The sequence below is a fragment of the Arvicola amphibius genome, chromosome 2 (genome assembly GCF_903992535.2).
Source record: "Arvicola amphibius chromosome 2, mArvAmp1.2, whole genome shotgun sequence".
Lineage (NCBI taxonomy): Eukaryota > Metazoa > Chordata > Mammalia > Rodentia > Cricetidae > Arvicola > Arvicola amphibius.
In genome coordinates this window covers 126,914,593-126,927,260 of record NC_052048.2, presented here as the reverse complement: position 1 = coordinate 126,927,260, position 12,668 = coordinate 126,914,593, and the positions used below count along the sequence as shown (strand labels likewise).

Sequence of the window (12,668 nt, the reverse complement as noted above, 5' to 3'; positions counted from 1 at the left end):
ACAACATACTGCTAATCACGAATAAGGTTTGGAGTTCAAGTATTGGTAGACTTAGAGGCATAAGCATTTAACTTCGTCTGTAATAGGACTTTCCTTGGGTGAGGCTATTGTTGATTGGCTGGCATTCAGGGCCACGTGTAGCTAAGGGAGTCTGTCCCGGATTTTAAAAAATGGACTTCAAAAAACATGTTCATTTTTGGCAGTTACTCACCGAATGAACAGCTCTAAAACTTGTTTTGATGGCTACCTGTCAATGTGTTATAGAGAAGTGGGTCTTTCAAGTTGCTCTGAATGTTTATTTTGGTTTCTAAGATTTTTCTCTTTGTGCCGGAGAGGCGGCTTAACCATTAAAGGCTAAGGCTCACAACCAACAAGACAAGATTTTGTTTTTGCAATTTAAGCATGTGTGTGTGTGTGTGTGTGTGTGTGTGCACCTAAATATGTATATATGCAACACATAAGTGTAGGAGCCCTCGGGGGCTGGGAGAAGGTGTCAGTGCCCTGGAACTGGAGCTCTAGGTAGTTATGAGTGAGCTGGTGTGGGTGCTGGGAACAGAACTCAGGTCCTTTGCAGGAGTGGTGTGTTCTTAACCGTTGAGCCATCTCTCCAGCCCACTACCATTAATCACCAAAAATAACAACAGGGTTGGATAAACGTGGTTAATTCTACCTTAGATAATGCTTTTGCCTATGATAGCTGGTTTTGATGTACCGTTGAGCAGCGCAATGAATTTCCTTTTGTCTCCAGTCATTTGTGGAGTCATCTATCAGGACAATTATTGTGTGGAAGGACTGAGGAGGCTTCTGGACAGCAGACATCAAATGGATGTGAAACAAACAACGATATTGTGAAGAATCTTGAGGGACCAGGAAGAAGACACATTGCAAACATCTAGGTTTCATCAAGAAAACAAGATGTGGTGACTCCCTGTGTCTACTTTCCACAGCCAGTTTTCTCTGTGGTATAAATTTAGACACAGCATGAAATGTTAGCAATGTCCCAGATCCCTTCCTTTGGCCCAAAGGAGAATGAAGGGTATTTATTATCCACATGCTACTCATTAGTCTGTTACCCATAAATCCTTGTGTTAGGAAACTTAAACTTTCTGAATGTCCCCAGGGTTAGTCTATCCTAGTCACTTCATCAGCCAACGTGAAGGAATACTTTTTTGATGACCACTCTGGTTATTTAGCTTGTATCATAGGGACATTTTCCTTAGAGCCTTTTCACCGGAAATGGTTACAGGGTTTGTAATCTTTGTAAGGGGATATGGGCCATTGTGCTGTCATAGTCTTGGAACGGCCTAATGGTCCTACATAACAGTTCGTTTTGCCTTGGGGCTGGCATTAAGATTATTATGTTCACCTAGGAGAAGCACTTTGGGAACAACACCTGAGGGACGGTCAGACCTGGTGCAGCTGCGGGAATGTTTTTGCTCAACGATGTGACAGAGAGTTAAACGCTCAGTAATTAAATTCCCTTTTCTGCCACACCACAAGGGCTTTTTCAGATGCTTTGTGAGGGGTGGTGCTGGAGATTAAACCCAGAACTTTGCTAATGCGGAGCATGCACCCTATTACTAAGCTGGACTCTGAGCCCTATTATTTGCAGATTATATAGCTCAGTGGTAAAGCACTTGCCTAGCATGTGGAAGGCTCCAGGTTCAATTCTCAATACAGCAAAAGGCAAAAAGATTTTAATTTTTTTTCTTTTTTTTTCGAGACAGGGTTTCCCTGTAGTTTCTAGAGCCTGTCCTGGAACTAGCTCTTGTAGACCAGGCTGACCTCGAACTCAGAGATCCGCCTGCCTCTGCCTCCCGAGTGCTGGGATTAAAGGCATGTGCCACCACCACCCGGCAAGATTTTAATTTTTTTATATATTTGTTATATAATTTTCCTCCAATTTTATTAGTAGAGGCCTGAGGGAACTTAATTGTGGATAATAGAGATGAGTATGTGTGGGAAGGCTGGATTTAGAGCAGTGTTGATTCCTTCACAATGAGAACATGAGAGTATGTTGCAACCATCATTACTTTATTTTGCTGTAGGATAATGCTCTTGTACACTGTAAAGATTTGTCACTCGTATTAGTTTAATAAAATGCTGATTGGCCAGTGGCCAGGCAGGAAGTATAGGTGGGGCAACCAGACTAGGAGAATTCTGGGAAGGGGAAAGGCAGATACAGTCATCAGCCAGATGCAGAGGAAGCAAGATGAGAGTGTATTACTGAGAAAAGGTACAAGTCACATGTCCAAACATAGATGATAAGAAATAAGGGTTAATTTAAGTTGTAAGAACTAGTTAATAATAAACTTGATATAATAGGCCAAACTGTTTATAATTAATATAAGCCTCTTTGTGTTTATTTGGCGCTGAACAGCTGTGAGACCAGGCAGCACAGAAACTTCCATCCACATTATTTTCATACCCAGTTGATAAGATCTGGTCATTTATGCAGTCCCACATTAAATGTGACATTAAGGTAAGAGATGTAATGTCCAATTTAATGCCCCCATCTCCCACTTCTAAGATATGCTATCTTTGAACCAGCTGAAACCACATTATCAAGGTGTAGGTGAGATGGTCCAGTGGTCAAAAGCACTTCCAGAGGACTTGAGTTCAGTTCCTACACAGGGAAGCTCATAGCCTGTGACTCCGGGAGATCCAACACCCCCTTTGGTTGTCATTAGCACCAGGACACACATGGCAGATACTCACACAGACACATATGTATTTACATAGATAATTTTTTTATATAAAGTATCATCAAGGACCAGAAAGATGGGTCAGTGGGTAAAAGTGCCTGCTGGCGAGACTGAAAAGCCGAGTTCAGTGTCTGGGACCCACATGGTGGGAGGAGAGCACTGCCTCCTGAAAATTGTCCTCTGATACATAGCCGATGCTTAGAAACATGACTGCACAGCATTTCACTATTCCATTGTGTGGGTCTATCACAGTTATTTATTCAGCCATGGGGGGGACATTTGGACTGTTTTCAGTTTTGGGCTTTGAAAGCACTGCCACAGATACTTGCAAACTTTTTTTGGACCCCCTGTAGCACAGGCTGGCCTCATATTCATTATGCAGTCCAGGCTGTTCTTGAATGCCAGCTCTTCTTGCTTCCACTTCCCATGTGCTGACATTATGGAAAGGTAGCATCACATCTGGCTTGCAAACTTTTTTTAAAAATTATTATTTTATTATTTTCCATTTTTGTTTTTGAAATTTTGACTCTCTCTACATAGTTCCAGTTGTCTTGAAACTCACTATGAAGACCAGGTCAACTTTGAACTCACAGAAGTCCACCTGCCTCTGCCTCCTATGTGCTGGGCCTAAAGGTGTGTGTCACCATGCCAGTCTTAAACGCAAGGTTTATTAAGGAACATGACCGGAGTTAGGTATGCTGCGATACATTTGTAACCCTGGCTTTGTTAGTGGTGGCTGCAGTCTGGGCCAGGTGTTTCCAAGTTCTTAGTCTCTTATTCAACAGACTGCCTCTGCCTCCCAAGTGCTGGGACTAAAGGCATGAGCCACCACAGCCCAGCTTTTCCTGGCATATCTTGTGGGGAACTGCTAGCTTGAGCTGCCTCTTGGGTCTGGAATAGCACTTCCCACTTCAGGTGTCAGGCTGCAAGGGCCATGCCTGGTCCTAGTCCTTGCCTCCAGAGCTTTCTCTTTCTCTGGTCAGTGCTGCGGGGAACGAGCATGGACTTGGAAAAGAGTCATCACAGTGTGGAGGCTTTCTGGCTTCCTGCTCATAGCAACCTTGTCGGCTGTTGGAGTGAGGTTCACCGAATCCGCCATGCTGTCAGTGCATAAATCCCCCAAAACATGAATTCATATCAAAGAAGAATGGTATTGGAACCGTGGGAGTCAGCGATTCTGAACAGGAAACTCTGTGAGATGTTTACTGTAGTCTGCCTCAAAGTGGGACAAAAAGAAAAAAAAAAAGAGTTGAGGTTGGGGCTTTGAGAGGGTGAAGGCAGCCAGTGAGCTCCACTCTCCGGTCGGGAGAGGTGACTGAAGTCAGTGAAGCACTCCTCAGCCAGGGCTCATCATCAGATCTCGTGATGGAGACGGCTGGCTGATTAAGATGAGTGACCCTTTAGAGTTGGATGAATTAACTGTGAAGAAGCATATGAAAAATACGTTATATCCACTGAGGAGTCAACATGGCACCTCCCACCCCCATTCCCAAATAAAACAGTGGGAAGTAACCAGCGCCAGCACGGTTGTCTTAAATTCGATGAGGACAGAAGACCTTAAAGAACTTTCAGCCATACCAGTGGATAAGAAACTGTTCTCAGCAGTGCTACCGAAGAAAGTCCCTAACTTCCTAACGGATGCGGATAAACATAATGGACATATTTTTGACAGACTCTAGGCTAGGGTGAGCTCTGGTGTGCAGAACTCATGAGATTACCTGTGGTTAAAAGTTATGGAGCTGGGTTTGATGAGGAACCACCCTTTTACCCCAGCCCATCTTTTGGGAAGGAAGGTTCTGTTGTATTAACCTCCAGGGACTTGGTTTTGCCTCAGATAGTTGAGTATTTGCATGCAGAATATGCTTTCAACCGCTATCTCCCCACCTAGAAACGCCCCCAGTCACTAGGACCGAGGCTGACACAACTCCACCCAATCCCACCGCCCTGCCGCCAGCCGCGATTACATCCTCTGCGCATGCTCACAACCGAGTCTCCGGTTGGTCGCCTAGGAGCGTGGGTATGTTTTCCCAGCATGCCCCGCGCTGCTGTCATGGCTGCCCACATGTACCTGTATCCTCACATGGGACTCTAGTCCTGCGGGTGTCTTTACGGTACCTGTGGCCACTAGACGCCGGCGACTCTGGTCCCTCCTCCTTTCGCTTCCTCCTGCCCCGTGGAACCCTCGCGGAACCCTGTTTTGGGAACAGTGATGCCGGGAGGGATGTGGACGCCGGAGCTGGCGCTTCTGAGAGGCTTTTCCACGGAGGCGGAGCGGCTGTCCTGGAAGCAGGCGGGCATCTGTGGTTCAGGTGGGAGAGCGGCACCCTCAGGGAGTTAGGTTAGCACCAGAGCTGGGAGGGCAAGGGGGGCGTGCAGGCCTGGATACAGAGGGGGTGTCAGGAGGGAGGAAGTTTTGTTTGATGATCTGAGATCTGGTGATCTGGGAAAGTTCCCGAAGGACAGACTTCATCTGATTTTTAATTTAGGACTGACAGGTAAAGAGAATTCATCAGAAAAAAAAAATCGCGTTTGTAAAGTGTTGAGGCACGTATGAACTAGGGAATCATGAGAGAAGCGGTGTGTTTGGATTGGCCTCCTGCGGGGAATATTGAACGTGGGACTTCAGAAAAGGAAACTTTTCTTAGTCAGCTGAAATTTTTGTGCCTTTCCCGAAGAAGACTATGCCTGTTATTATTATCATCAGTGTTTCTGTGTGTGACCTCTACTTTGCTACTCATTGTCACTGTGGGTATCCTGTAATTCTAGATGTTGGTAGAATGAGAAGGATTTGCTCAATACTTAATGATTATTGTATAGTCAGCATTTTGCATATTGAAATATTTATTTAGTGGATTATCATTTACACTTAAATTCTGTTGGTTTACCGGACCGATTTTTATTCTATTACAGATGTTGGAGTTTTCTTGGACTTGCTGTTAGAAGGGAGCTATGAGGCCATGTTCTTACATTCAGTGACACAAAATATTTTAAATTCAACAACGGTGGCTGAAGAAAAGATTGACAGCTACCTGGAGAAACAGATAGTAAATTTCTTGGATTGCTCTACGGATTTGGAAGACATTGAGAGGTAGAATTGTATTTGAAATTTTCTCAGAGAAACACACTTTTGCAGGGGGCTGGAGAGATGGTTCAGTGATTAAGAGCAGGTTGAGAGGACCCAGGCTTGATTCCTAGCAGCCACTTGGTGGCTCACAACTGTACAACTCCAATTTCAGGGGATCCCACACATTCCTCTGACACCCATGTGCACCAGGCACACATGTAGTACACATATATACATCCATGCAAATCACTCATATGCATCAAGTAAGTAAATAAACTTTTAAATTAATTTATTTCTATTTTCTATTTTTTTAAAAAGATTTTATTTATTTATTATGTATACAATGTTCTGCCTGCATGACAGAAGAGGGCTTCAGGTCTCATAATAGATGGTTGTGAGCTAGCATGTGGTTACTGGGAATTGAACTCAGGATCTCTGGAAGAACAGCCAGTGTTCTTAACCTCTGAGCCATCTCTCCAGCCCCCCCCCCAAAAAAAATTTTGAATTCTTTTATGGCACCTTGGCACCACCATAAGCCCTTCTATTTAGCAGTTGGTAAACCTGGACTCATGATATGCCAAGTAATGTAACGTAAGGTCTCTAGCCCAGAAGATCTTCCAGAATGAAACATGACAGTGATGTAGGATCAAAATGAGTTTTGTATACGAGAATAACACATGCTTGGTAGTCACTGGGAAAATTCCCAAAGCTTAGGTTTGATAAGTCTTAGCTATCAGCTTGTTTCCTTTTATGCTTCTTCTTGTTTTTTGTTCTCCCCATGTAGCCCAGGCTGGCCTCAAAACTCACAGAGACCCACCTGCCTCTCTGCCTCCCAAGAGCTACGATGAAAGAGGCGCATGCTTTAAAGGGGGTGGCTCATTTTCTTTAATGTGTAGACATAACTTGACTCCTGCTGTTTCCAGGTTACTGAGAGATGCTTGCATTTCCATTACTCTGTTTCAGATTGTTATCTCTGAAGAGATTCGAGAACTGCATGTGTTAATCGTAAAACCCTCAGTTTACCTTTCTTCAGTTAGGATGCCTGCACACTAGTTAAATCTAAACCTTCTAGAGGCTGCTCTTTTACTGTCCTGTGTTTGTTAGCATACTTCCTCTTCTCATACATCCATGACATCTGTTCAGAATTTTTTTTAATATTTATTTATTTATTATGTATACAATAATCTGTCTGTGTGTATGCCTGCTGGCCAGAAGAGGGCACCAGACCTCATTACAGATGGTTGTGAGCCACCTTGTGGTTGCTGGGAATTGAACTCAGGACCTTTGGAAGAGCAGGCAATGCTCTTAACCTCTGAGCCATCTCTCCAGCCCCCTGTTCAGAATTTTTAACCAGCTCCAAAAGTCATATAGTTTCATTCTCCCCTGTTGTTTACAGAATAATTTCATACAGTCGTTTGAGGAATAAACCAATTACCTTGTTAGGTTGTGAAGATAAATAAGACAACACATATTCATAAGTAGTTCACTGATGAGCGTTGCTATTTATTTTTCTTTCCTTTTCTTTTTCTTTCTTTTTCTTTTTTTTTTTTTTTTTTTTTTTTTTTTTTGGTTTTTTGAAACAGTGTTTTGCTGTAGTTTTAGAGCCTGTCCTGGAACTAGCTCTTGTAGACCAGGCTGGCCTCGAACTCACAGAGATCCACCTGCCTCTGCCTCCCTAGTGCTGGGATTAAAGGCATGCCCCACCACCGTTCGGCTAGTATTTCTTTTTCAAGCTAATATAATTGTTTCATTTTTTCTAATTTCCAATACTGTCAGCCTTAATTTTGTTATTGTTGTTGTTTGTGACTATGTCTTGTATTACACATTTGGCCAGGGCCTGCAGTAATCTCCAGATTGGCCTCAAACACATAATCCTTTTGCCTTAGCTCCCCAAATTTGGGGATTGAAGGTACATACTGCCAAGCCCAGGTCAGTTTTGAGTCCTGTTTTTTTCCTTCTTTTTTTCTTTTGTCACTTGGGATTGAGTTTAGGGCTTCTCACTTATTGGGCACACATTCTACCATTGAATTGTATCTCTAACCCTTTTTTATACTTTTTATTTTGAGGTCTTACTAAGCTGTCCAAGGTGTCTTTGAACCTGTGATCCTCTTGTGTCAGCCTCCTGGGTAGCTGGGATTGCAGGCTTCAGCGCGAGGCCTGGCTTTGGTCTTGATTCTTATTTGCTGGCTGATGTGTTTGTACTATAATAAAGTTAGCCTTGTGGTACCCATTCACATCCCTCTTCTTCCTTCCCCAGCACCACTTGCATGCACACAAATGCACTGTTCACAGGTGGACCAGAATTGTAGCTTAAAAGAGGCACTTTGTTTGACTTATTTTAGGACACACTCTCCAGGAGAATATTTTGATTGATGGGCATATTCTGTGTCTCATGTGGCCAGTACGGTAGCCAGTTTTCATACTGAGCTATTGAGTACTTGAAATATGGAGTTTGTGCCCAGAGAATACAGTTTACATTTAAGTTAAATTAGATTTGCATTTATGTTAAATTTTTAAAAAGATTTATCTGTTTTTATTTTGTATTTTGCCTATACCAGAGCACACCATGTGCATGCAGTGCATGTGGCGGTCAGAAGAGGGCGGCAGATCCCCTGGAAATGGAGTTACAGACAGTTGTTAGCAGCCTTGTGCATGCTGGAAATATAACCTGAGTCCACTGGGAGGGCAGCCAGTGCTCTTAATGCTGTGCCATCTCTACAGCCCTAGGTTACATTCAGTTTAAAACTACATGTGGCTGGCTAATGGATTTATTAGACATTACAGATATAAATTGTACTGTATTAGGATAGTTTCAACTATTACTTGATGGTTTCTTTTTTTCTTTCTTTGTTTTTTTTTTTTTCCAGACAGGGTTTAGCTGTGTAGGTCTGACTGTCCTAGAACTCACTCTGTAGACTAGGCTGACCTCAAACTCAGATCTGCCTTCCTTTGCCTTGGCCTAGATTTTTTTCTTAATTAAACTGAAATTAAGTAACATGCATGCAAGTATATGGTGTTAGTAGTTGATATTTGTTCATTTTCTGTGCTGGTTAGTTTCTGTCAGCTTGACACAAACCTAGATATATCTGAGAACAGGGACTCTTAATTGAGCAAACGCCTCCATAGGATTGGCCTAAGCAAGTCTGTAGGGCATTTTCTTGATTAATGATTGAAGTAGAAGGACGCAGCTCACCATGGCCGCCCCGGGTGGATAGTCCTGAACGGTATTAGAAAGCAGGCTGAGGAAGGCCATGGAGAGCAGGCAAGTAGGCAGCATTCCTCCACGGCCTCTGCTTTAGTTCCTACCTTCGTGTTCCTGACTTAAGTTCCTCTTGATTGATCTCACTGATGGCGTGTGACCTGAGGATTGTAAGCTGAAACCAACCCTTCCCTCCCCAACTTGCTTTTGGTTGTGGTACTTTTTTTTTTTCCAGTCACAGCATAGAATCCCTAACTAAGACATTTACCATTCTTGTTTTTAGACAGCAGCTGGTATTCCTCCTTGGTGTGAGCAGCCTGCAGCTTTTTGTTCAGAGTAACTGGACTGGGCCTCTTGTGGACTTGCATGCTCAGGATTTCTTGCCACCTGTTCTGTTTGAACAGTTTAGTGAGGTATGCTTCTTGGAAATGTCATATACAGTTTCTTTTTTTCTAAATGTGATTCTCTTCAAACAGGTGTTTGTAAATTGGAGTTAACGGTAAGTAGGAAATAGATGACTTTGTAGTTTGCACAAATTACTGAGAATGTTCATTGATCTTCTGACCCCCACATGTATGCTATGGTATTTGCATTGATTCATCCATATATATTGCACACATTGTAACACATGTACATCACATGCATTCACATTTGCATGTACACCCACAAAGAGCATGTTTCATTGCACTCAGCACCTAGTTAAGAGAGTAGACATGATCATTGTCATAGAACAGAGCTTCTGGTGGCTTTCCCTAGATCTTGATCCCTGTCTTGATTCCATGGTTATATATGGTGGGGCCAATGAGGTCCTCTCAGCTCTTTTCTTGTGGGCTTGCAGCCTCTTCTATTTGCTGTTGAGTTCTATGAACAGTTGTATCCTCTTTTCTATTTCAATTGTACTGGGAATTGAACCCATGGCTCAGGATGGTAGGCACACACTCTACCGCTGAGTTAAACTCCCATCTGATTTCAACAAGCCTGGGCATACTGTATTGGAAGCCCCCGTGTGCATCCCAGTAGTACCTTCTGACACCCACTTTGCTGGAACACTTGAAACATTTTCTATTGATCATTCTGTGCTTTTCTTCATATTCACGTTTCCTTAGGATATGTGCTCTTTAGTGTTGCCTGGTTATACCCATAAGTCAATGAATGTATGGATTATTTTTGACTTCTTTTATTTAGTGATATATTTGAAATTATACTTTTTATTATTATTGTTATTTTTGAAATTGAGACAGGCTCTCACTATGTAGCCATAGCTAGTCTGGAACTCATTATGTAGACCAGGCTGATCTTGAACTCATAGTGATTGTGCTGTCTGTGCCTCCCAAGTGCTGGGGTTAAAGGTGTTGTCACTACACTTGGCCTTGTTATTTATTCTTTCTTTCTTTCTTTATTTATTTATTTATCTATTTATCTACTTATCTATTTATTTATTATGTATACAATATTCTGTCAGTGTGTGTACCTTCAGGCCAGGAGAGGGCACCAGACCTTATTACAGATGGTTGTGAGCCACCATGTGGTTGCCAGGAATTGAACTCAGGACTTTTGGAAAAGCAGGCAGTGCTCTTAACCGCTGAGCCATTTCTCCAGCCCTGGCCTTATTTTTTTAAAAAAGAACTTCTTATATGTGTGTGTTTGTATATGTAAACGAGGCTGCACATGTGCGTAGGGAGATCAGGAGATCTTGGGTGTTGGTGTTTGCCTCTCTCCTTGTGCAGCACGGGATCTTGGGATCTTTTGTGGTTTGTACTGTGTATCCCAGGCTAGCTGGCCTTTGAACTTCCCAGAGTTCTTCTGTCTCCACTTCCCTTCTCTCTTTTGAATACTGGAATTACAGGCGTTTGCTACTGCACCCAGCTTTCCCATGGATTCTAGGGTTCAAACTCGGTTCCTCTGACTTGTTCTACAAGTGCTTTACTTTTTTTTTTTGTTAAAGAACTGGTTTATTACTTTCAATTTCCCTGCTAAAAATGTTAAGTCTGATGTGACTGCTTGAAGTCAAAAGTATTTCCCAAGCCTGACCCCTGAGTTCCAGCCCTGAACCAACTCCAAGACACACACACAAACACACACACACACACACTTGACCTGACCCGTGAGTTCCAGCCCTGAACCAACTCCAAGATTGCACACACACACACACACACACACACACACACACACACACACATACACACACACACAGAGAGTAATAGTAAATAAGAGTAAAAAGTACCAGGTGTTGAACCCAAGGCCCTGGGCTTGGAAAGCAAGCACTCTGGCACTGATCTACACCCCTCACCTCTTGGGAGGCATTTTTATAAGTAGTAGATAACCTCCAAGGCAAATAAGTTGGCAATCAGACAGAATAAATCATAAAATCTCAAATCAGGCCGGCATCTCTGAAAAGGCTTACCATGACTCTCTCTCCCTCCCTCCCACATTTGGCTCTAGCAGACTGACCTCCAGTCTGGTTCCCCAACATTCCACACACATTCACTCCTGAGTCCCTCTTCTGGTCTTACTGTTCCTGCTGTCTGGAGCACTCTCAGTCCCCTTAACACACATGATTCCAGCCTTTGCTTGAGGCCACTGCTTGAAGATGACTTTTGAAGTAGCCTCTCTCTGCAAGTGCTTTACTTGTTAAGTGGTCTTCTCAGCTGGGTTGAAACTTTGATCTGGGGACCAGTGCTTCAGTATCTTATTGCTGTTATTTGCCCGTGTTGATTTATGCTTAAATATTTGCAAGTATGCTTTGTTATAGATAGTTACCAAAGCAAAGTTAATTTCCCCTGCTTTCATGTATGATTTTGTCATTGGTAGAGCTGTTTTCCATCCATTATTGGTGCTAATCAGCCCCAGAGGGATAGTACTGAAAACTCATGTCAGATCAGGGGTCGCCTCTGATACCGGAAAGTCGCCCCTCACACTGCAAGGCCAACTTTCACACTGGGAGGCAGTCTGCACACTAGGAGGCCATCCTTCACACTGGGAGGCCATCCTTCACACTAGGAGGCCATCCTTCACATTAGGAGCCATCCTTTACACTGGGAGGCATCCTGCACACTAGGATCCATCCTTCACACTAGCAGGCCATCCTCACACTGGGAGGCATCCTTTACACTGGGAGGCATCCTGCACACTAGGAGCCATCCTTCACACTGGGAGGCAATCCTGCACACTAGGAGGCCATCCTTCACACTAGGAGCCATCCTTCACACTGGGAGGCCATCCTTCACACTAGGAGCCATCCTTCACACTGGGAGCCATCCTTCACACTGGGAGCCATCCTTCACACTAGGAGCCATCCTTCACACTAGGAGCCATCCTTCACACTAGGAGCCGTCCTTCACACTAGGAGCCGTCCTTCACACTAGGAGCCATCCTTCACACTAGGAGCCATCCTTCACACTAGGAGGCCATCCTTCACACTAGGAGCCATCTTTCACACTAGGAGGCCATCCTTCACACTAGGAGCCATCCTTCACACTAGGAGCCATTCTTCACACTAGGAGCCATCCTTCACACTGAGAGCCATCCTTCACACTAGGAGCCATCCTTCACACTAGGAGGCCATCCTTCACACTGGGAGCCATCCTTCACACTAGGAGCCATCCTTCACACTGAGAGCCATCCTTCACACTCGGAGCCATCCTTCACACTAGGAGCCATCCTGCACACTAGGAGGTCATCCTTACACTGGGAGCCATCC

The 12,668-nt window shown here is 43.8% G+C and overlaps 1 protein-coding gene across 1 annotated transcript in view; it reads left to right on the top strand.

The window, feature by feature from the left end:
- Positions 1 to 4,748: 4,748 nt before the first annotated feature.
- Positions 4,749 to 12,668, top strand: part of Ttc27 (tetratricopeptide repeat domain 27) — a 120,013-nt gene continuing 112,093 nt past the window's right edge. Inside the window, exons 1-3 of the mRNA XM_038320546.1 lie at positions 4,749 to 5,014; positions 5,616 to 5,793; positions 9,252 to 9,381. Coding sequence (XP_038176474.1) covers positions 4,915 to 5,014; positions 5,616 to 5,793; positions 9,252 to 9,381 — 408 coding nt within the window. The 5' untranslated portion in view covers positions 4,749 to 4,914. The remainder of the gene's footprint in view (positions 5,015 to 5,615; positions 5,794 to 9,251; positions 9,382 to 12,668) is intronic.